This window comes from Natrix helvetica (genome assembly GCF_964273705.1).
Source record: "Natrix helvetica genome assembly, chromosome: Z".
NCBI classification, from domain to species: domain Eukaryota; kingdom Metazoa; phylum Chordata; class Lepidosauria; order Squamata; family Natricidae; genus Natrix; species Natrix helvetica.
In genome coordinates this window covers 129277496-129298743 of record NC_138554.1, presented here as the reverse complement: position 1 = coordinate 129298743, position 21248 = coordinate 129277496, and the positions used below count along the sequence as shown (strand labels likewise).

Genomic DNA, 21248 nt, shown 5'->3' with positions numbered 1-21248 from the left:
TGGGTTCTCTTGTATGGGATAGTTTTCTGTTGTTAGGCAAGGATGTGGGTTCAAAAAACCCAGACACCACTATGGACATTCCACATTGTTTTCTTGCAATCCTTAAAAGCATCTCTGAAACTGGGTTGCTTTATCAATTGTGTGCCATAATTAGTTTGGAAGTCTCTGTAATCAATATGAATAGAAAGTTCCCAACTGTTTTTTTGGAAGGTGATGGAAGTTTTACTTGAGGAAGATCAAGTAGCAACACAGCCCAGGCGAAATCTAAGATCACGGCCATCCAGTCTATCTATTAGCGATAGGTGCTTCCAGTTAAATACAGATCTTCCCTTCCTGAATGGTAAGAATATTTTCTTTCTATCATGTGATGTAAGAATATGAGATTTTAAATAGTACAATATGTAATTTTTCACAGTCAGCTAGATGAAAACAATAAAGGCAGGTTATCAATCTAATAGTAAAAAATAAAGAAGCAAATAAATAAAATAATATCTCTCGTTTCAGCTCCTATCTTCTTTTTCAGCTACTTTGGACAATAATTCATTTTGGTACCCATCAGAATTTAGCTGGGTGTAAAAATAAATGTTATTTTGATGTTTTGGGGTTGGGCTGAGAGAGACTGACTGGCTCAAAGTCACCCATTGCCTTCATAGCTAAGGCGGGACTAGAACACAAAGTCTCCTGATGATTGGTCTAAAGTTACCTAGTTGGCTCTCCTGGCTAAGGCAGGACTAGAACTCACAGTCTCATAATTTACATCTTGGGGCATTCACCACTACACTGATTCTTATGCTTGGTTTTTAGGCATTATCATTCCCCCACCCCCTGCATATTTCTAGGGAATTTTTGCACATAGGGCTCCAAAGCATCTTCAGAAGAATCAGCTTTGGAGGATGATAAAAGGTTTAAAAAGAATTTACTTTTTTCATTCTTCAAACATCAATAATCTATACTGAAAAGAAAAGCATTGAGTTAGCCAAATTCTTCCTGCATTTGGATTTAGGCTTCCCCCCACCTCCCCTCCCAACAGTGCAAATAATACCAGCTTCATTCCACTCTTCCCTTTAGGCCGCAGGATATCCTGTCTGCATATCTCACAGGCTCAGAGACAGGCTTTGCTTTCAGTCCATGGACTTCCGGAAACATCCAATGACCTATCACTAGATAGCAAATACATCATCTGTGTGTGGAATGTTTGGCAGCCTTCTAGTCCTCAGAAATTACTGCTTTGTGAATCACAGGTATGCTTCCTCAGAATTTGAAATTTTGGGAGTTTGTTCTAAGTGCTCCTAAAGTGATGACCTTGAGGAAAGTAGATTGCTTACCCAGAAAACTGAAGCTGAAACTCAAATACTTCTGCCACCAAACATGTTATGTATAAGTCAGATGTGGCAAGGGACCTTGCAAACCAGAAGAAATGTAGCCATTGAGAAATGCCCATGGATGGCATGCTGGGGAGTAAAATTGATCATGAATCAAGTACTGGATGAAGCATTCACATTTTTTTCTGAACACAAACCTATTAGATTATGGATTGAGAATAAATGGTTGAAAATAAGACATTATTCTGTTCTGAGATATGTTCTCCTGCCTTGTACAGGTGACCTGTTGCTGCTTTAGTCCTTGTAAAGCTACTTTGGTGTTTGCTGGAACAGTTGATGGTTCAGTCCTGGTGTGGGATCTCAGAGAGGACTCAAGGATGCACCAGTGCATGAAAGTTAATGAAACAGATTGGACGTTTAGATCTCCTACGTTTTCCACTGGTTAGTGTGCCTTGAGTAATTACACTTGATTGGGCAGCGTCTGTTTGGAGTTTTCACTTCCACCTTGGTTTCTTAATTCTTTCTTCCATTAAAAAAAAGAGATGCATTACAAATAGTAAAAAAAGCTAAGCCAAAGGATGACCCAGAAGAGGAAAGCAAAGTGCATTAAGGTAGCAATCCTGTTTTACTAGTAGTCCTCAACTTATGACCACAGTTGGAACCAGAGTTTCTGTTGTTAAGTGTTAACTATTTCATTGGTTAAGTCAGTTGCAGCTGATTTTATGACCTTTTTGCCATGGATGTTAAGTAAATCACTGCAGTTGATAAATGAATAATGTGGATATTAAGCAACTCTGGATTCTCCCATTGATATTTCCTGTCAGAAGCCATCTGGGAAGGTGACAAAAAGTGGTCATTTAATTTGGGACGCTGCAACCATCATAAATACATTCCAGTTGCAAAGAGCCCGAATTTTGATTATATTCCTGAGGTTGCTGCAATGGTTGTAGGTGTGAGGACAGGTCATATGTCATTTTTTTAGTGCTGTTGTAACTTTGAACAGTTTCTAAACAAATGGCTGTAAGTCGAGGATTACCTGTACTATTTACCTAAGAGTCTGGCAGAGTTTTTTTGTTTGCAGCAGTATTTCCAGCAAGCACACAAGTAAATGAACTTCAGCAGGATTCAATTTAATATAAGAAACTTCTTTATATACTATACCAAACAGCAGAATTCAGATACAATATCAGGAACACAGAAACAATATTCATAGAAGCAAGTCATTGACAGAGTAGAGAGATACAGAGGCCTACATTGTATAAAAGGCTGAGGAGAGTTACAAAGGCCTAACCAACTCTTATATACAGTTCAGCAAGTCTAAGCCATGCCCAGATTCCAAACTCTCTCTTATGGCCTCATACAAACAAATACTATGTTTCACTATTCAAGCAGACCCCACTAGCTGACCTGTTAACATGTGTATTCCAGTCTTTGAACGTACTCTGACAGAGTATCAATCTAATGCAGTGTTTCTCAAACTTGGCGACTTTAAGTCCTGTGGACTTCAACTCCCAGAATTCCCCAGCCAGCTATGCTGGCTGGGGGATTCTGGGAGTTGAAGTCCACAGGACTTAAAGTTGCCAAGTTTGAGAAACACTGATCTAATGAATGGGAGAACATATTGATATATACACAGCCAGTGAGTGTCAACTTTTTAAAAGGGATACAAAGTTAAATCACTGACTAAAACACCTACCTGATGGTTCATGGCAGCTGCAATTCCATTGGGACCACCAACTCTAGGTGAACTCTTAATTTTTGCAGTTGATTCTTGAAGAGGATCTGGACTGGCCAGGTTTTCCCCCCAGAACTTTTTGTTTTCTGACAGAAATCCAGTGACTGTTGGTTAGAACAAGAATCCTTCAAAATTGTCTTTTGGGCACATCCCTCCAAAAGGGCTAAATGCACACATACATACACACACGAATTCTCCCCTGCCATAATGACACAAGACTAGCACAGTTTTGTATAATATTGAAAATCACTGAGCTTGGGGCTGAGGGGGTAGACTTAGTTAATAACTACTGTATTGTACCTTCGCTTCTTCCTTAAACTCAGATGGAGTGTTTACCGCAATAAATCACGCTTGTACTGTATTGACCATTGAACCTGTTTCCACCTCTGTCTTCAAGGAGCAGAACTGTGGGTTCTCCTATCTCTCTGTTCAGGAAGGTATGTAAAGTACTAGGTAGCGATCAGCTCATATTTTTTCAAAAGATTAGTTACTCCATTCTGAATTATGTAGAAATCCAAGTCTGCAGACTGGATTTTCAGTACGAATTCAGTTACACAGTTGGGGAAAGACCTTGAATTCTTGGAGAAAAGGTAAATGAATAAAATGGGTTTTTTGTTACCTCAGTTTGATGTCTGATATTTTATGGCATGATATCTTATGGCATGTTCAATTGCTTTGGCTTGAGGATACTTAATTAGGGAAGGTGTCATATATATTTAACAATCTAATATATGATGAGTATTGTTGCATGTCCTACCTGCATGGCTTTAGGAAAGCCAAGGGCATTTACACACCAGGGCTCCCCACCAGTTTGGAACCATTTCATGTTTCCGTGTTCTTACAGCATCATGTTGGTGACTGTTCAAAGTCATGATGGACCACCCAAAAAGTACCTTTTGATCCAGTTCCAAAGTTCTGACAACCAACCCCTCCCGCAGCCACATGGCTGCATTTTGAGTGCTTGCCAATTGGTCTGCCTTTTCCGCTGTTTAGAATAGAATAGAAAAACAGAGTTGGAAGGGACCTTGGAGGTCTTCTAGTCCAACCCCCTGCCTAGGCAGGAAACCAGCATCCTATGGTTGCACCGCTGTTATTTATAATTTTTTTTGATGAAAACGGGCATTCACTTCTAATTTTTGGCCAAAAAAAAAAAAAATGCCTCGTAGCAAATAGTTTAAGGACCCTGAATTCACTTAACAACCATAGTGGTCCACTTAACAACTGCCACAAAAAGTGAGAAAATTGGGTTGCTCACATGATGATCCACTTACAACCACCAGGGGCAGGCTCCGTTACAGTCACAATTCAAAGTCCACCTGTACTTTGATCTAGTGCACATCACCCCAGGAATCCCAAATGATCCACTTAGATATAATAGAGCATTGCAATTTAGAGGCGCTTTTGAAGCTATTTGTTCACTGGAACTGATGCAGGACTTCCTGCCCTGTGATACATTTCCCAGGGACCTTATCAACCATGGATCTTAATCCTTCTAGTCAGTTACAAATTCACGCGGAGGGCTTAATTTTCTTCTTATATAAGCAGCCCTTAACAGCCAATACACTCTTAATCCTTCCAGTCAGTTGCTCAGCAGCGTAACAATCTCTGTAAAAGCTCCTTCTCTTCATTATCCATTCTTCCATAAAAAAATCTTCTGACTAGAGTCCTGCTGCAGCTGTTAGGAAAAAGGACCTCAATCTGAGCCATTGCAGCTACTTTCAGCTGGAATTTATAGGGAGGATGACATCTGTTTCGATGGACAGATAGCTTTCTCCTCACTCCAGTGCCGTGATGGCAAATCTATGGCACGCTTGCCAGAGGTGGCACACAGAGCTCTCTCTGTGGGCACACATGCCAGCCACCTGGACTTTGGGTTTCTGGTGCATGCATGCATGCATGCCGACCAGCTGATCTTCGTGTGTGCTGGAGCCCTGGAAACCCCAAAACCAGCTGGTCAGTGCGCATGAACACGCCAACCACCTGGTCTTCGGGTTTCCAGCACTTTGGTGTACGGGAAGACCAGCTGCCGATGTGCATGTGTGTGCCAGAAACCAAAAGACCAGGTGGCCAGCACGCGCATGCGCAAAGGCCAGCTGGTCTCCCAGGCTTCCGGCACGTGCACGCATTCCGTTTTGGGCACTCAGTGCCCAAAAGATTCGCCATCACTGCTCTAGTGGTTCAGATTTGGAAGAAAATGGCCAAATGCAGAAATACCTTTCTTGGCAATACCGGTGGAGGATAGCAGCAGTGGTGGGATTCAAATTTTTTTACCACAGGTTCTGTTGGTGTGACTTTGTGGGCGTGGCAGGGGAAGGATCCTGCAAAATCCCCATTTCCTCCCGATCATCTGGGACTCGGGAGGCAGAGAATAGATGGGGGCAGGGTCAGTCAGAGGTGGTATTTACCGGTTCTTCGAACCACTCAAAATTTCCTCTACCTCTAGAACTGGTCAGAATCTCCTGAATACCACTTCTGGATAGCAGCAGGGTGATTTGCCTTTTTCTGCAGGACTGGCTCATGCTATTATTCTTTGCCTCTTCTTAGTGGTTTTGGATCAACAAGAGTATGCTGTACTTCTGGCTTTAAAATGTTTTAGAGAAATTGGGGAGTATTAACAGTGCCGTGCAGAAATGTCCCTAATTTTCAGAGGTTAGATGTAGGTGGAAAGATTTTAAAGTTTATCTCTGAATTCCTGTAAATATGTTTACTTATATACTCTTTTTCCCAACAGAAATGCTTGGACTTTCATTTCAGATTGCTTCGATGGATGAAAATGGGACTCTTAGTCTATGGGTAAATTGAGATATTTTTAGTTTATTTATTTATTTATTCAATTTCTATAGCCTCCCATCTCAATCATTGACTCTGGCCGGTTTATAATTCCAAAAGGATAAAAACAATTAAACAATGAAGCATTTTGAATACAATTTTTAAAAAGTATCCAAATAAATTTACGCAAGAGCCAAGATATTTAGCCAGTTAACAGTAAAGCTAGGAAACGGGCCTCCTTAACATATTCAGCATCCCAGGCTCAGGAAAACAGCCGGGCTTTTAAAGACTTACAAGAGACCAACAGGGTTGGGGCAATTCTAATCTCCAAAAGAAGGATCTTCCACTGAGCAGAAAAAAAGGCAAATTTTCTGGTCCCCACCAGCCAGCGCTCTAATGGGATCTGCAGCATGACCAATCCTGAGTTAATGTGTCATAATACTCAGGCAGGGTTTTTGTTAAAGGGCAAGTCACATTTTCCTGCAGCTTGATCCCCTTTGCTCTTTTTAAGGACACCTTTCCAGATTATCACTATAGGTTTGGTTTTTCATTTGGGACAAGTTGTTTTCTTTTCCAGCCAGTTAAGGCATCCATTGCAATTGAAAGTGCGCTCTTAAATGTCATGAATATAATTCTTAATTACTGTTTCTGAATCTTAATTTGTAAATCTTAATATATAAGCAAAAGTTTATGCACTTTCTTATGCCTGCCTTGCTTTCCTGTCATTGCAAGCGTCATGCTTCTGCTATTTGAACAAATTTACTCTCAAGTGTTTTAAAACCTTGACCCTTTTTCCATTGCGTCATTACAGCCATTACAGTACATGTAGTGTATATTTCTTAACATCTGTTTTATTGGAATACCTTTAACTTTACTAGAACTACATGATTGGTTGCTTTATGACTGTTCAAAGTTCCGACAATCTTACTTGGGGGGTACTTACAACCACCACCATCATGTGACATATTTCAAGTGCTTGGCAACCAGACTGCGTTTTGCAGCGTCCTGCAGTTACATGATTGTGTTTTCCAGTGGTTTTGCAAAGAAGAAAAAAAAGGCATTCACTTCCACGTTTTTGCAAAACAGCATCCATAGTGAATCATTACTTTACTTAACAACCACAACATTCACTTAAGAACCGCAACATTAATTTAATGACCACTGCAAAAAAAGCTGTAAAATCAGGTCATCACATGGTGTTTTATGAGTTATAACTATGATGGGCAGGCTCAATTACAGTTGTATCTTGAGGACTATCTGTATCTACTGTGTCACTTTGTCTTCTTTGAGGGTAATTTTTGACCTTTCATAGGTTGTTGTTGAACTTCAAAAAGGAGATTTGTCTGGCTCACAAAATGATTTAGGTAAGTAAATTTAATTAAAGAGAGCCAATTGGGCATGATTTCCTAAACTTGTTTTGCCATTTGTGCCTCTCTATAGTATAATGTGAATATATCCACCTCCCTAAGAATTGAAACACCAAAATGAACTCAAATAAACAATCTGTAGAGATTCTCAGTCATCCAGATAATGGTTGCCCCAAAGGTGCTTTTTCAGGAGGCAACTGGACTTTCTTGCTTCTTCCTTCTCATCCAAGAAGCTTCTTCAGCTCTGAAGCTTCCTCACTAGCCTGCTAGAGCTGAAGAAGCTTCTTGGATGAGACACGAAATGTCTTTAAAAAAAACACCACAAAGAAACAAACAAACCAAGGAAGTCCAGTTGCCTCCTGAAAAAGCACATTTGGATCAAATAAACAAGATCAGCAGTTCAGTGGTTCGAATCCCTAGCGTTGCGTAACAGAGTGAGCTCCCATTACTTGCCCCAGCTTCTGCCAACCTAGAGTTTGAAAGCATGTAAAAAAAGCAAGTAGAAATATAGGAACTACCTTTGGTGGGAAGATAACAGCGTTGTGTCCGCCTTCGTCGTTTAGTCATGCCAGCCACATGACCACAGAGATGTCTTCGGACAGCGCTGGCTCTTCGGCTTAGAAATGAAGATGAGCACCGCGCCCTAGAATCGGGATCAACTAGCACATATGTGCGAGGGGAACCTTTACCTTTATCTTATTCATAGGCTGAGAGGAAATTTCACTGGTGGAAGAGCATTGCTGACAGTCATTAAGGATTGGAGCTTGTATTGACTAATTAACAGCTTTTTTGTGTTAATATGTATGCCATATTGAATAAGAATACATCTTTATTTTTCTGCCTAGTTAAATTTGTGAACAGAACTTATGAACATAAATTGATAAGTCACACTTGGATTTAAAATTGTCCTTCCATTTAATTATATCAGTGCTAATAAATTGTTGCTATTATAATTATCACAATGCATTTTATTACTTTCAGGATTAATTCCTGGGGGAAAAATTAAATTGGTTCATAGCTCTACAGTTCAGCTGAATTGCAGGTAAAATATGTAGACCACATCTTCTTAATGGGATTGTCTTTGAAAACATATATGTCACTGTTGGCAGATTTCCAAAGAGGGGATAGTAGTTCCTTAGTAGCAGATCACATCAGTAGGGCAAAAAGTGGAAGAAAGCTTGAATAATGGGGCTTCAGGTGCAAAGCCCTGTTCCAAATGCTCCCTTGACAAAAAGTTTGCTTGGTCATGTTAGAGCATTAGAGCACGGGTGTCAGACTTGATCACCTCACGTGACTTATCGCGACATTTGTTTTTTGCGTTTGCAGAGCTGAGGTGGATATGGCCCGTGCATGAGGCATCTGGCCTGCGGGCCGCCACTTTGACACCCTTGTGTAGAGCATCAGTACAAACCAAGCTACATGATCGATTGAGTCACTATTTCTCAGCCTTGGCCACTTTAAAACCTGTGAACTTCAATTCTCCAGCCAACAAAAGGAATTATGGGAATTGAAGTCCACACATCTTAAAGTTTAAGAAACACTAGAATGTGTAGTAGTTGGATGGTGCTGGAGAAAGTTCAGCTTTATGGTCAGCAAAAGAATTTCCCTGAATGAAGTGGGAACCAACCTCTCCAAACTCAACCTACCTCATAAGGTTTTTCTGGGAAAAACCTTATGGTGTGGAAAGAGCTGCAGCCAGGGACTCCTCTATGACTTTTGACCGTAGCCTGGCTGCTCCCATGCTCCCGGGAACCTGGGGAATGTTCCTATAATTTTTGAGAGCTTTACCCAAATTGCAATGATCACTGAGGCGCCGGATGGGGACCAAGATGAATGTGTTGGGGAACCAGAAGTGAGGAGAGGAACTAAAATAACGGCTGGGGATGGCCTAGAATTTCAGAGGCCACTGGAGGCCCGTTTCAGGGCTATGGATGGGCCTGACTGACTGCCTAGATTAAAAACAGCTGGGCTCAGAATGCCCCCCCCACTAAGGATCCCACATCTGTAATTATATCTATCCTCAACCACCTTAGACTGTCTCCCTTTTTTATGACATCTCTGCCTTGCTCCACTATTTGGGAATATTTGAACATTTCCCCCCCGCCTTCTTTCCAAGTACTATCTGGATACTAAAGCCTCCAGCTTTAGTATCCCATTAAGACCTTAGCCCTCCGGCTATTGACTTTTACTACCAGCACCCTTACCCAACTGGGCTTTAATATTCTTTAATATTCTATCAATTTATTCAAGGTTAGACCTGCTCCGCCTGCGGGAGGCCCCTCTCTTGCAGGTATGGCCCTTGGCTCTTACAAGGGCCTGCCTTGATGACGGGTTTGTGAACCCCGAGAGGTGGAAGAAACGGAAGCTGAGGGGATTTTTAGTCAAATGTTTTACATTGGTTTTAGGGGGTTCCAGGGGGGGGGGGTTAACCAGGCCGGGAGGGAAGCCAGCGCCAGTCGAACAGGTGAGTCCAGGAGGGAAGTGAGTGGGGGGGGGGGGAGAGGGAACAAATTATTCCGGTAGAGGGTTGTTTTATTACATCGGTCGCGGGGAGGGGGGGATGCGAGGACAAGAGAAGATCACAAGGTCGGTTGGGAGACCGTGGCTGTTGGCTACGTCCGGTCGTTTGTACCAACCCCCGCAGCCTAGGTGGTCAGGAACTACAGAGCCAGGGCCTGCGGCTGATGCTTTGCAATGCAAGGTCCGTAACCAACAAGGCCCCCCTCATTAGCGAGTTGATCTCGGAGGGGGAGCTGGACCTTGCAGGGATAACGGAGACCTGGTTGGGCCACGAGGGTGGTTTACCCCTCGTGGAAATGTGCCCACCGGGTTTCCGTGCATTCCATCAGCCTCGGGCCCTGGGTAAGGGTGGTGGGGTGGCGGTAGTTATACAGAATGGTCTGGAACCGAGAGAGTTCACTGTTCCTCAGATACCCGGTTGTGAATCCCTAGGTGTGAAATGGGGCCCAGGGAGGCAGTTGGGCCTGCTGATTGTATACTTGGCTCCTCGCTATATATCAGCGGCCCTGCCCGAGCTCCTCGAGCTGATCTCAGAGACGGCGGTTGAGATCCCCAGGCTTTTGGTCATGGGGGATTTCAACCTGCCGTCGACGGGAGCAGCATCTGAGGTGGCTCGGGAGTTCATGGCTTCCATGACAGCCATGGGCCTGACCCAATTAATTCAGGGCCCCACACACGAGGGCGGTCACACACTGGACCTTATTTTTGTATCTGAACAGTGGACGAGTGATCTGGGAATAGGGGACTTAGTCATTACTCCCCTGTCATGGTCAGATCACTCATGTCTCCGGCTCGACTTCCCTTCCGCTACCCCCCACCGCGAGGAGGCGGAGCCAGCCTGTCCAAGCTGGTACCGCCCCAAGCACCTGATGGAACCGGATAGGTTCCAGACGGAACTTGGGCCACTACCTGTAGCCCTGACCCGCGCTCGGTCGGAGGACCTAGTGGCCGCCTGGAATACGGCGGTGGCTGGGGCCTTGGACCGGGTTGCGCCTTTGCGACCTCTCCTGCGGCAGCGATCCACCCGAGCTCCTTGCTATACCGAGGAGCTAAGGGTGATGAAGCGCCATAGGAGACGTCTAGAGAGCAGGTGGAGATCCTCACGCTCCGAGTCTGATCGAACACAGGTAAGAGCCTATTTACGGACCTACCTTGTGGCATTGAGAGCAGCCAAACGTAGACATTGTGCCGCTCTTATTGCGTCCGCGGATAACCGCCCTGCTGCCCTGTTTAGGGTGACCCGCTCTCTCCTGTCACAGGGGACGCGGGGGGCACCCTTGCAGGGTAGAGCAGAGGAGTTTGGGGAATATCTGCAGGACAAAGTCGCTCAGATCCGGAGCGGATGGGCCCCCTCCAGTGGGCCGGACGAGCCGTCAACAGTGAGTCTTGTGAGACCATTCTGGGAGGAGTTTGACTCTGTTGCCCCCGAGGATTTGGACAGGTTGCGTGGACGGCTGCGACCCACCACATGTTCAATGGACCCGTGTCCCTCCTGGCTGGTACTGGCATCCTGAGAGGTGACACAAGGTTGGCTTCTGGGCCTGGTGAACGCCTCATTGGGTGAGGGCTTCCTACCAACTGCCTTGAAAGAGGCGGTGGTGAGGCCCTTGCTCAAGAGGCCTTCACTGGACCCAATGGAGCTGGCTAATTATCGTCCAGTCTCCAACCTTCCCTTTTTAGCGAAGGTTGTTGAGAATGTGGTGGCACAGCAATTTCCACGACACCTTGACGAATCCGAATATCTAGACCCACGCCAGTCCGGCTTCCGACCCGGGCACAGCACAGAGACAGCCTTGGTCGCGCTGGTTGATGATCTCTGGAGGGCCAGAGATAGAGGTTGTTCCTCTATCCTGGTCCTATTAGACCTCTCAGCGGCTTTTGATACCATCGACCATGGTATCCTATTGCGCCGGCTGGAGGGGATGGGAGTCGGAGGCACCGTTTTACGGTAGTTCGGCTCCTACCTCTCCGACCGGTCGCAATGTGTGTTGACGGGGGGGCAGAGGTCGACCCTGAGGTCACTCACTTGTGGGGTGCCACAGGGGTCGGTCCTCTCGCCCCTCCTGTTCAACACATATGTGAAGCCGCTGGGAGAGATCATCCGTGGTTTTGGGGTTGAATACCATCTGTACGCTGATGATACTCAGCTGTACGTTTCAACCCCAAATCACCCCAGCGAGGCTGTCGAAGTGATGTCCCGGTGTTTGGAAGCCGTCGGGGTCTGGATGGGGGACAACAGACTCAAACTCAACCCCTCCAAGACTGAGTGACTGTGGCTACCGGCACCTCGGTTCAGTCAGCTGACTCCAACCCTGGCCATAGGGGACGAACAACTGCCCCCTGTGGAACGGGCACGCAATTTGGGCGTCCTCCTAGATGCCCGGCTGTCAATGGACGACCATGTGGCAGCCGTGGCTAGGGGGGCGTTCCACCAGGTCCGCCTGGTGCGCCAATTGCGCCCCCTTCTGGACCGGGATGCCCTACGCACGGTCACTCATGCACTGGTGACGTCTCGCCTGGACTACTGTAATGCTCTCTACATGGGGCTTCCCTTGGGACGCGCACGAAGACTGCAGCTAGTCCAGAACGCAGCCGCGCGGGCAGTCATGGGGAGTACTAGGTACTCCCACATAACACCGCTCCTGCGCGAGCTGCACTGGCTACCTGTGGTCTTTCGGGTGCGTTTCAAGGTTTTGACCACCATCTTTAAAGCGCTCCATGGCATAGGGCCTAGTTACCTGCGGGATCGCATCCTCCCACATACCTCCCTGCGGCCAATTCGCTCTCACAGGGAGGGGCTTCTCCTGGTGCCGTCCACTAGGCAATGCCAACGGGCGACACCAAGGAGTAGAGCCTTCTCTGTGATGGGCCCAACCCTCTGGAATGACCTCCCCCCCGACATTAGAACCACCACTGACTTCCGCTCCTTCCGGCAGAAACTGAAGACACACCTGTTCCGACTGGCTGGTCTGGCATAATTCTTAACGTCTACCTCCTGGCATATATATTTCCTACTGGTTTTTTAGGGGACTTAATTTTATAGGACACTGGGGTTTTAAATTTTGTATATTTTAAATTATTTATTTAGCAATTACAGTTCTGTCTATTTTAATCCTCCTCTTATTTATGTATTTATCCATTTAATAATTTTTAATTGTTATTATGTATGATGTTTTTGATATGGACTGTACACCGCCCCGAGTCCCTTCTGGGAGAGGGGGCGGTCTAGAAGTGCTAATTAAATTAAATTAAAATTAAATGGGAAGAAATAGAAGAAAGGAGGGGCTCTTTGATGATGGTGGGATATACCCTGTTTCCCTGAAAATAAAGCCTCCACGGATAATAAGCCCAATCGGGCTTTTGAGCACATGCACTAAAAATAAGCCTTCCCCTGAAAATAAGCCCTCCCCAAAAATATTGCAACACAGCAGCAGCCATGGGGTGACCACACTCACCGCCTCCTGCACCTCAAAAATAATAAGACCTCCCTGAAAATAAGGCCAAGCGCTTATTTCAAAAGAAAATAAGACCCTGTCTTATGTTTTTGGGAAACACAGTACATATAACCAATATGTACACATGAATGCTTATCCAAATGGCAATTTCTACTTGAATTCCTTCTGCTCAAGTTTATTGAAGGAATAACAAATATGCTTTGAGAGAGGAATGTCCATTTGTCACTGTGTCTAAAAAATTAACCTCATTCTGAACAAGATTATCATATCTAAAATCACTAGAAAAATAGAGAAAAAAGATGGGGAATTGAATGGAAGATCCAGACTTAGATTGGTTGGTTAATAAATCTAAGATGTTCACTCTGTGCTTCAATATTTGTTGCAGTTTCACTTGTTAATATATATGTTTCTTTTATATTCAGTATTTCTCCAAAAGATTACACATTTATGGGGGTGCCCCAGACACTGAACATTAAATTTCTGCCTTCAAATCCTAATCATTTTGTTGTTGGAACAGATGCTGTGAGTAATATTCTTAATCTAATTTTATTCTTGCCAACTTTTCTTAGTGTAATAGATTTTTTAGAGTGGGATAGTGAGCCTGGGGATTGCTATTACAAATGGCTGCATCGTCAGAATCCGGACAAAGCCCGCAATTCCCTCTGAACTATTCTTTGTGCTATTTCACCAAATGTAGCCATGACTTTTCTTTTTCCCTTTTCAAAACTTCACAGGGTTTGGTGAGCCACGGCACAAGGCACGAGCTGAAAGCCCCTCCCAAGTGGTTCAAACCCCAGCAGGGGGGACCGAGAGCAACCCAAGTTAACGCAATAGATTTTTCGCCTTTTGGAAAGCCGATCTTTTTGGTATGGATGCTCTACATTCTCCTGTTAAATATTTTTTTATTGTTTTATATCATACATTCCATTTCTACCTTGAGCAGTGTGTTCTCGAGGTGTCCAAGGTGTTAGCATAGAAACATCATCATTGTCATTATAATCATATGCATGTAAACAAATATGCAATAATATCAGTCATTTTTACAACATATACTATCTTCCATTACAGCATTGATTGTATAGCCATCAAAATATTTACTTATCGGTTTTTCTTTCCCGTGTAGACCATATTTTCACCTAATTCCACTCGTCTAACCTCAGTATCTGTCATTTAACCATTTGTAGAATAGTTCCCATATTATAAAATAATCCAAATCTTCTTTTCCTTTAATTTTTAGGGTTAACCTAACCACCTCTGCACATTCCAGAATGTTTTATTATTATAATATCATCTGCAGGGGTTTCTGGGCTTTTCCAACATTGTGCATATACAATCCTGGCTGCTGCTAGGATATGTAAAACCAAATGTGTGTTACCCTTATTATAGTTTCCTGCTCTACGTTCTTGATTGGAATCATTCAGCTGGTGTCATGTCAGTGAATGCCTGGATGTTAGTGTGCATACTATGGATAACTTATCTGTGGAGCAGTAGCCATTACAGTTCTGGACTAGGCTTTGCAAACTTTATTCACATTGACAGAGCAACATCAGCAGTTAGGCTCAGGTGTTAATCTCTTCTTCTTGGAGTTCCTAATTCCCCCTATTGGCTGGGGATTTCTGGGACTTGAAGTCCACAGATTTTAAAGTTGCTAACATTAAGAGACACTGCTCTACTTCCATAAGGCCTCCACAGGACATCTGTACTATGCAGCCTGAACAACTCATCAAAATAGTCAAGTGTGAATAGCTGTCATGTCCCAGGTCAAACATACACAAACACACATGGAGGTAGTTGCACACTTTAATAAATAAATTGCTTTTGCAAAGTAAGTAAACGAACAAGTGCAAACATATGCATATGTAGTGGAGAGACAAATGTCCCCCTTGATCAAATTTTATAAGTTTGCCTTAAAAGAGTTCCAGTCCAAAACAGCGGGCAGTGGAGTGATCAAAGTTTCAAGGTCAAAACTTTGTAGACGTTTCATCAGCTGGTCCAGTTACAGAGTCAAAGTTGTGAGATTCACAAGTCAGGAGTTAAAAGTGTGTGGGAGGGGGATCAACAGGCAATTGTCATCAATAGAAAGACTTAAGTTTTCTGCTCATCTTAAATAAAAGGAGCTCTGGTGTTGTTCATTTGGAAGGGCGAGCCTCCTTCCTTCTGAGCAACCTCGCATCCATGACAGCGTTTTCTCTGCTCTCTTCACACATCAAGCCCTTGTGTTGAGCGGTGGTAACAGCTCAGCCTCTTTATCTTTGGAGACCAGCCATGGCTGGGTCTGGCAGTTACTGGACTGCCCTCTTCTGCCTGCTTGGACAGCTCCAATAACTCTGAAGCTCGCTGTTCATTGTCAGTCTCCTCCTATATGAATCTGAGCTCACTTTGACAGTAACTTGATCTTTTTTTCATCCTGAAGCATAAGGGTGCTGAATGCTTCTCGCACAACTGGCAGAATATAGTGATAGAAACTGGGGCACACAAGAGGTGCTCAGTAAATTGTAGCAAAGTGATTGCAAGCATGAGGGTGCATTTATAATAAGTGGCAGGTGGAGGTGTGGAAAGCATTCTGAGGTTCCGATGTGGTCTGCATTCTTGCAATATGCATCGCATAAGGAACAAGTAAAGAAAGACAGTTTCCGTCTTATTTCTGTGTGCCACAGCTTTGTCATTTACACTTTTTGAAGGTCAGGGTCAAGCATTTAAATACTGTATATCTGTGGCCTTCAAGGCTCACTAAACATTCCTCACCTGATGGTTGTCCTTAGGATCTCAAATAATAAATATAGTAATAATCCACTTCCAATAGTAATCCAGTAATAATCACTGAAATTCACAGGAAGAGGTTCTTTTTCAGCTGAAGAAAGCTAAGATCATGCGTAATTTGGTGATATCTCTAGTGATCAGCCATTTAATGTCATGCATTTTTATTGGATGTCCATGCTTTTGACTCTACATCATACTTTTGGGCCACCAGAGGTTCAATAAATTGGAAAAACTTGCCTTAAAACAATACATTAATCAGAAAAAAATATTTTTTTTTTTCTTAAAAGAAAGTTTTGTGTGTTTTTATGTTTTCAGGTGGGCTGTTCAGATGGGAGCATTAGACTTCACCAGATGGCTTCAGAGCTTCCACTTATGCAATGGAACAACAGCACAGCGGGACAGTCAGTAATCAATCTCCAGTGGGCTCTAACCAGGCCAGCTGTGTTTTTTGTTTTGGATGCCACATCTGTAGTTTATATTTGGGATCTCTTGGAAAATGATTTGTCACCTGTAGCCAAACAGCCAATCTGGTCTGATAAGTAAGTTTACAGGATGCTCTTTGGTTTGCAATTGTACAAATTGGGCAGAAACGAAAACAAGCAGGTCTGTTGGGCTTTAATCTTCATAGATACCAGCCTCTATTCAGGCGTTCAGTTACATGGATAAAGGGCATAAAATAGTAAAGAACAATGCCTGCGTGCAGGCCTTGTTTCTTTCTCTCCCCATGCTCCAGTCATTCAGGAGAAGATGAGAAGCAAAAACCAAATTTGCATTTACAAGGACAGGAATATGGTTCCCTGGACCAACAGGGTGGGCAGAAGATCACAATGGTATTCTTCCTCTTTCGAAGTCTGTAGAGATTGTCAGTCATCCAGGTCATGGTTGTCCTAAAGGTGCTTTTTCAGGAAACAACTGGACTTTCTTATTTTTTCTTTTGAAGACATTTCAATTCTCATCCAAGCAGCTTCTTCAGCTCTGACAGGATAGTGGGGAATGGAAGGATTTATATTCCTTGCCGACAGCTGGTCATTTGCATCCTTTTAGAGGGTCATTGAAGCACTTGGAGGTTTATCTGTGTCCTCAGGGTCACCTGAGTAGTGATCCTGATTCTTGTAGTCTTCAGTTTTTTAGCTATACAATTTTGGATGCACACCCTTTGAATAGTGTGGAAGTAAGAACGGATTGCCAGAGAAAACACTGCAGACTACAGGAACCAGGATCACCACTCAGGTGACCCTGAGGCAAAATGTCTTCAAAGAAAAACAAGAAGAAAGTTCAGTTGCTTCACGAAAAAGCACCTTTGGGATTCCTCTTTTGAACTTGCATTCATGTCTTAAGGGAATGAGCTTCTATAATGATGCTCCATCTGCCATGTTGCTGATTTTTACCTCATGGTGCAGTTGCTGCTGTTTAGGCCTCCCCTTTTTAAAGAGCCTTATTCCATAGAAATGATTTCAGACAAAAGCCAGGCAATTATTTTTCAGGCTTCAAACCTGAAGGCAACGGGCAAGCGGATAGGACCATCACTTGTGCCCTATTTTCCATTCATTTTGGAGCATTTATCTGAATGCTGAGAGAAAATCTTGTTTCCTTAATCCAGAGCCATATGTCTGTGGTTCAGGTAATTATCCTAATTGGAACAAGAAAGGAAAATGTTCATATTTCTTAATCTTAGCAACTTAAAGAGTGTGTTAAAATTTATCCATCCCAAAGTTGCCAAGATTAAGAGACCATGGTTCAGATTATTCTCACCAACGAGTTTGAAGTGAGTATCATGACAATGTGCCGTTTTGATTCCTAATTGTTTCTCACTTGATTCTGGCTAGTCGTCAAATGCTCTTAAATAAGATGCTGGGAACAGTGGTGGAATTTAAATAATTTAACAACTGGTTCTCTGCCCTAATGACCAGCTGGGTAGGCGTGGCTTGGTGGTCATGTGACCATGTGGGCATGGCCAACTCAACATCACTCAGGTCGGTGGGTGCTTTGCCTTAGCTGTTACAAAGGAATAAGAGTTAACCAGAGAGGCAGTTTCTGTAAGCAGGGCAATAAAGATTAAGCTGGACACAACACCAGAATGTTTCCTTCCTGCCTTCCTTACAAGATTGTAAGTGAAAAAACAAAACAAAATAAGATTTCTTCCAACAACCGGTTCTCCAAACTGCTTAGAAAGTTAACAACCATTTCTCCCGAATAGATGAGAACTGGCTGAATCCCACCACTGGCTGGGAATGTTTGAAAATCAGACCAACGTAACATTTGAGGGACTTAGGTGTAAATCTGGTAGCCCCAGACAGTGGTCTCAATCATCACCTCAGTGATTCTCCCCATCTAAAATTTGGCCCCAGTCAGACAGTAGAAAGAGCTGGTTCTCCTCTGTCAAGGAATTGTGTTCTCAGATATGGAGATAGAATATAGAAATGTTGGATCTTCTAGTCCACTTTTTCTCAACCTTGGCGGCTTTAAGAATTCCCCAGCAAGCAGTTGAACTCCGCACGTTTGAAAATTGCCAAGATTGAGAATCAGTGATCTAGTCCAGTCCTCCTCAGTATGAAAAGTAGTTGCCCACTCTCTTCTTAAAGGCTACAAGAGATGAGGATCAAGAGAGGAGTCTAACCTGAGCAGTGTCATGGCCCTATCCAGTGAGAAGGTATTTTAATCCATTCTGCAAAGCAAGGAAGAAAGCAAATGCCACTGAAGCTCTTTACTCTCTTTTCCTCTGCTTATTAAACAAAAAGTTGTTATTTCTTTGTCTTCAGGATTACAACAATGGCTGTACTGGGTGAACCTGAGAAACCAAGTGGCGTTCTGGGCATAGCACTTGCCAAAGAATCTGGAATAATAGACATTAAGTATGTCAAGAAGATATGGGCCCTGCCTCAGCCAGAAGAGGCAGAGAAATTAAACCTGCTTTTGCAGCAGGCCTTATAAAATGCAAACAGGCCTGTATCTGAATGCACAAATATGGCCTCGTGGTTTGAAATGAATTTGTTAACGTGTGGGATTTAGCAGAATATTGCATGGCTGAAATATTTTTTTAAATTCCTATTTGTAAATAGTATTTATATGTTTTGAGATGTATCAACACAGTATTTGGACTTGAGCTAGAGAACATTTTTATGAAACACAGAATAAATATTTATGAAAGCATCCCTTTAAAAGAAATATATTTGTTTCAAATACGCTATGTACTGTAAATCTTTATACTTATTTTTGGAATAAAACTGAGCATATAGTCCCATGAGCTTTGAATATTTGGTTTTTAATTTTCTAATTGAAAATGACTGTGGTTTATTTTCCATGTGAAGTTAAAGAGTATTTGCTAGCATTTGCAGAATTAGGCAAATTCAACTTACTTTTCATAAATTCAAATGTGCCACAATCCAAAATTCACTTGTCCACAAGGGGCCCCCAAATCCTTTTTAGTAAATCCTGGCATTTGTGTCAAATAACCCCAAGACAAGAAAGAGCTCATAGTTACATTTAAATGCTGCACACAGGAGACTTTCAATCTCTTACGCAAAGAACAAAATAGCTGCTTGCTTATATACCTTTGAAAAAGGTAAAAAGTTCAAAACCATGACAATGCCTTTTAAAGTATTCAGGATACAACATAAGCCATGCCATGCTATTTAAAATAAGGGTAATTTACAGATAAGGGAGTTGATGTAATATTTTTGCTAAAAAATATTGGATGTTAAAATCAGAATGTGGTCTGGTCTGCAGCCTTTTTCCCTAAGGCACTATGGGCTCAATTTTATAAATATGCCTTTGCTGCGGTGATAATGTACTCTGTTTCCCTGAAAATAAGACCTCCCTGGATAATATGCCCAATTAGGCTTTTGAGCACATCTGCTAAAATAAGCCCTTCCTGAAAATATTGCAACACAGCAGCAGCCATGAGGTGACCAGGCTGACTGCCTCCCGCACCTCAAAAATAATAAGACCTCCCTGAAAATAAGGCCAAGTGCTTATTTCGGGGGTCAAAAAGAAAATACTTTTGGGGGAAACACAGTAGAATGGAATCTGTCGGTGTTAACAGATATCGTCACCGAATGGAAGCTGTTTTGAGTAAAGCCACCTTTTGCAATTGACTGATACCAAATTTGTCAATGCTGATGGCATTCCTATGGTACTGTAGCTGTTTTGCGATTGTCTCCAAGGGCCCTATTACTGTTGGTCCTACCTTCGCTTGCTTTTGCCACAATCGTTTCTATTTGTAGGTCTTTGTATTTTGCTATCTTCTCTGGTTCTTTCTCTTCTCTTCTGCTGTCCCCAGGTACTGCCACATCCACCATGCAGACTTTATTGTCTGTCTTATTGACAATTGTTAAGTCTGAAGCGTTACGTTGTAAGGTACCTCTCTGTTTGACTTCTAAAGCCCCAGAGCAATTTAACTTCTTCATTTTCTATGATTTTCTCTATTTTATGATCCCACCAGTTCTTGCTGACAGGCACATGATATTTCTTGCAGATGTTCTGGTGCCTTACTGTTGCTACTTTGTCATGCCTTTGCTTATAGTCAGTCTATGCGGTCTTCTTGCAGCAGCTTACCAGGTGGTTCACTGTTTCTTCAGCTTCTTTGCATAGGTGGCACTTATTGTCTGTTGCTGTCTTCTCAATTCTGGCTTTGTATGCATTTGTTCTTAAGCTTGGTCTTGTGCAGCCAGAATTAGTCTCTCAGTCTCTTTCTTCAATTTTCCTGCTCTCAGCCATTGTCAGGCCTTATCATTATCTGGGCTCCCTGTTATTTTTTAATATGGTGCTTTGTCTTCTCATGCCTCCATTCTGTCCTTCATTTTGTCTTTCTTGTAGGCCTGTTTGGTCTCTCCGGTAGTCAGTAAGCCTTCCTGGTGTACTAACTTCAGTGCCTCTTCTTCATTGTCCTTCAGATATACTTCCCTTTTTTCTTCTTCAACCATCTGATGTACTTGCAGCATTCCATGCCCAACCTATCTGCCTTGTTAGGTAGAGTCTGTCAATGTTGCTGCGAGGAGGAAGGGCATGCCGTTATTTTTCAGGTCTTTCATTGCTTTTAGTTCTACTTGAGTCTAGTCTACTATTCCAGTTGTGTATGTAATTCCCCACTTTCCATCTGCTACTTTCTTGAACTTCAGCTCATAGGAACTACCATATTTTTCGGAGTCTAAGATGCGCCGGTGTATAAGATGCACCAGGATTTTGAAGAGATAATTTTTTTAAAAAGGGTTTTGCACTCTGCAGACCTCCCAAACCCTCTGCACGTCTCATATTTTGTGAAAAATGGGGCATGCAGAGAGTTTGAGAGGCCTGCAAAGTGCTGCTGGGGGGGGGGGGAGCA

The 21248-nt window shown here is 43.1% G+C and overlaps 1 protein-coding gene across 3 annotated transcripts in view; it reads left to right on the top strand.

Annotated features, from left to right (window-relative positions):
* DYNC2I1 (dynein 2 intermediate chain 1) overlaps positions 1-19162 on the top strand; it is a 43398-nt gene extending 24236 nt beyond the window's left edge. For all 3 annotated transcript variants that reach the window (XM_081933784.1, XM_081933782.1, XM_081933783.1), the window contains 11 exons: positions 211-340; positions 1069-1241; positions 1601-1763; positions 3381-3494; positions 5789-5850; positions 7139-7190; positions 8175-8235; positions 13591-13690; positions 13903-14034; positions 16244-16467; positions 18688-19162. In XM_081933784.1, the coding sequence (XP_081789910.1) occupies positions 211-340; positions 1069-1241; positions 1601-1763; positions 3381-3494; positions 5789-5850; positions 7139-7190; positions 8175-8235; positions 13591-13690; positions 13903-14034; positions 16244-16467; positions 18688-18859 (1383 nt within the window). In that variant the 3' untranslated portion in view covers positions 18860-19162. The remainder of the gene's footprint in view (positions 1-210; positions 341-1068; positions 1242-1600; positions 1764-3380; positions 3495-5788; positions 5851-7138; positions 7191-8174; positions 8236-13590; positions 13691-13902; positions 14035-16243; positions 16468-18687) is intronic.
* The last annotated feature ends 2086 nt before the right edge of the window (positions 19163-21248 follow it).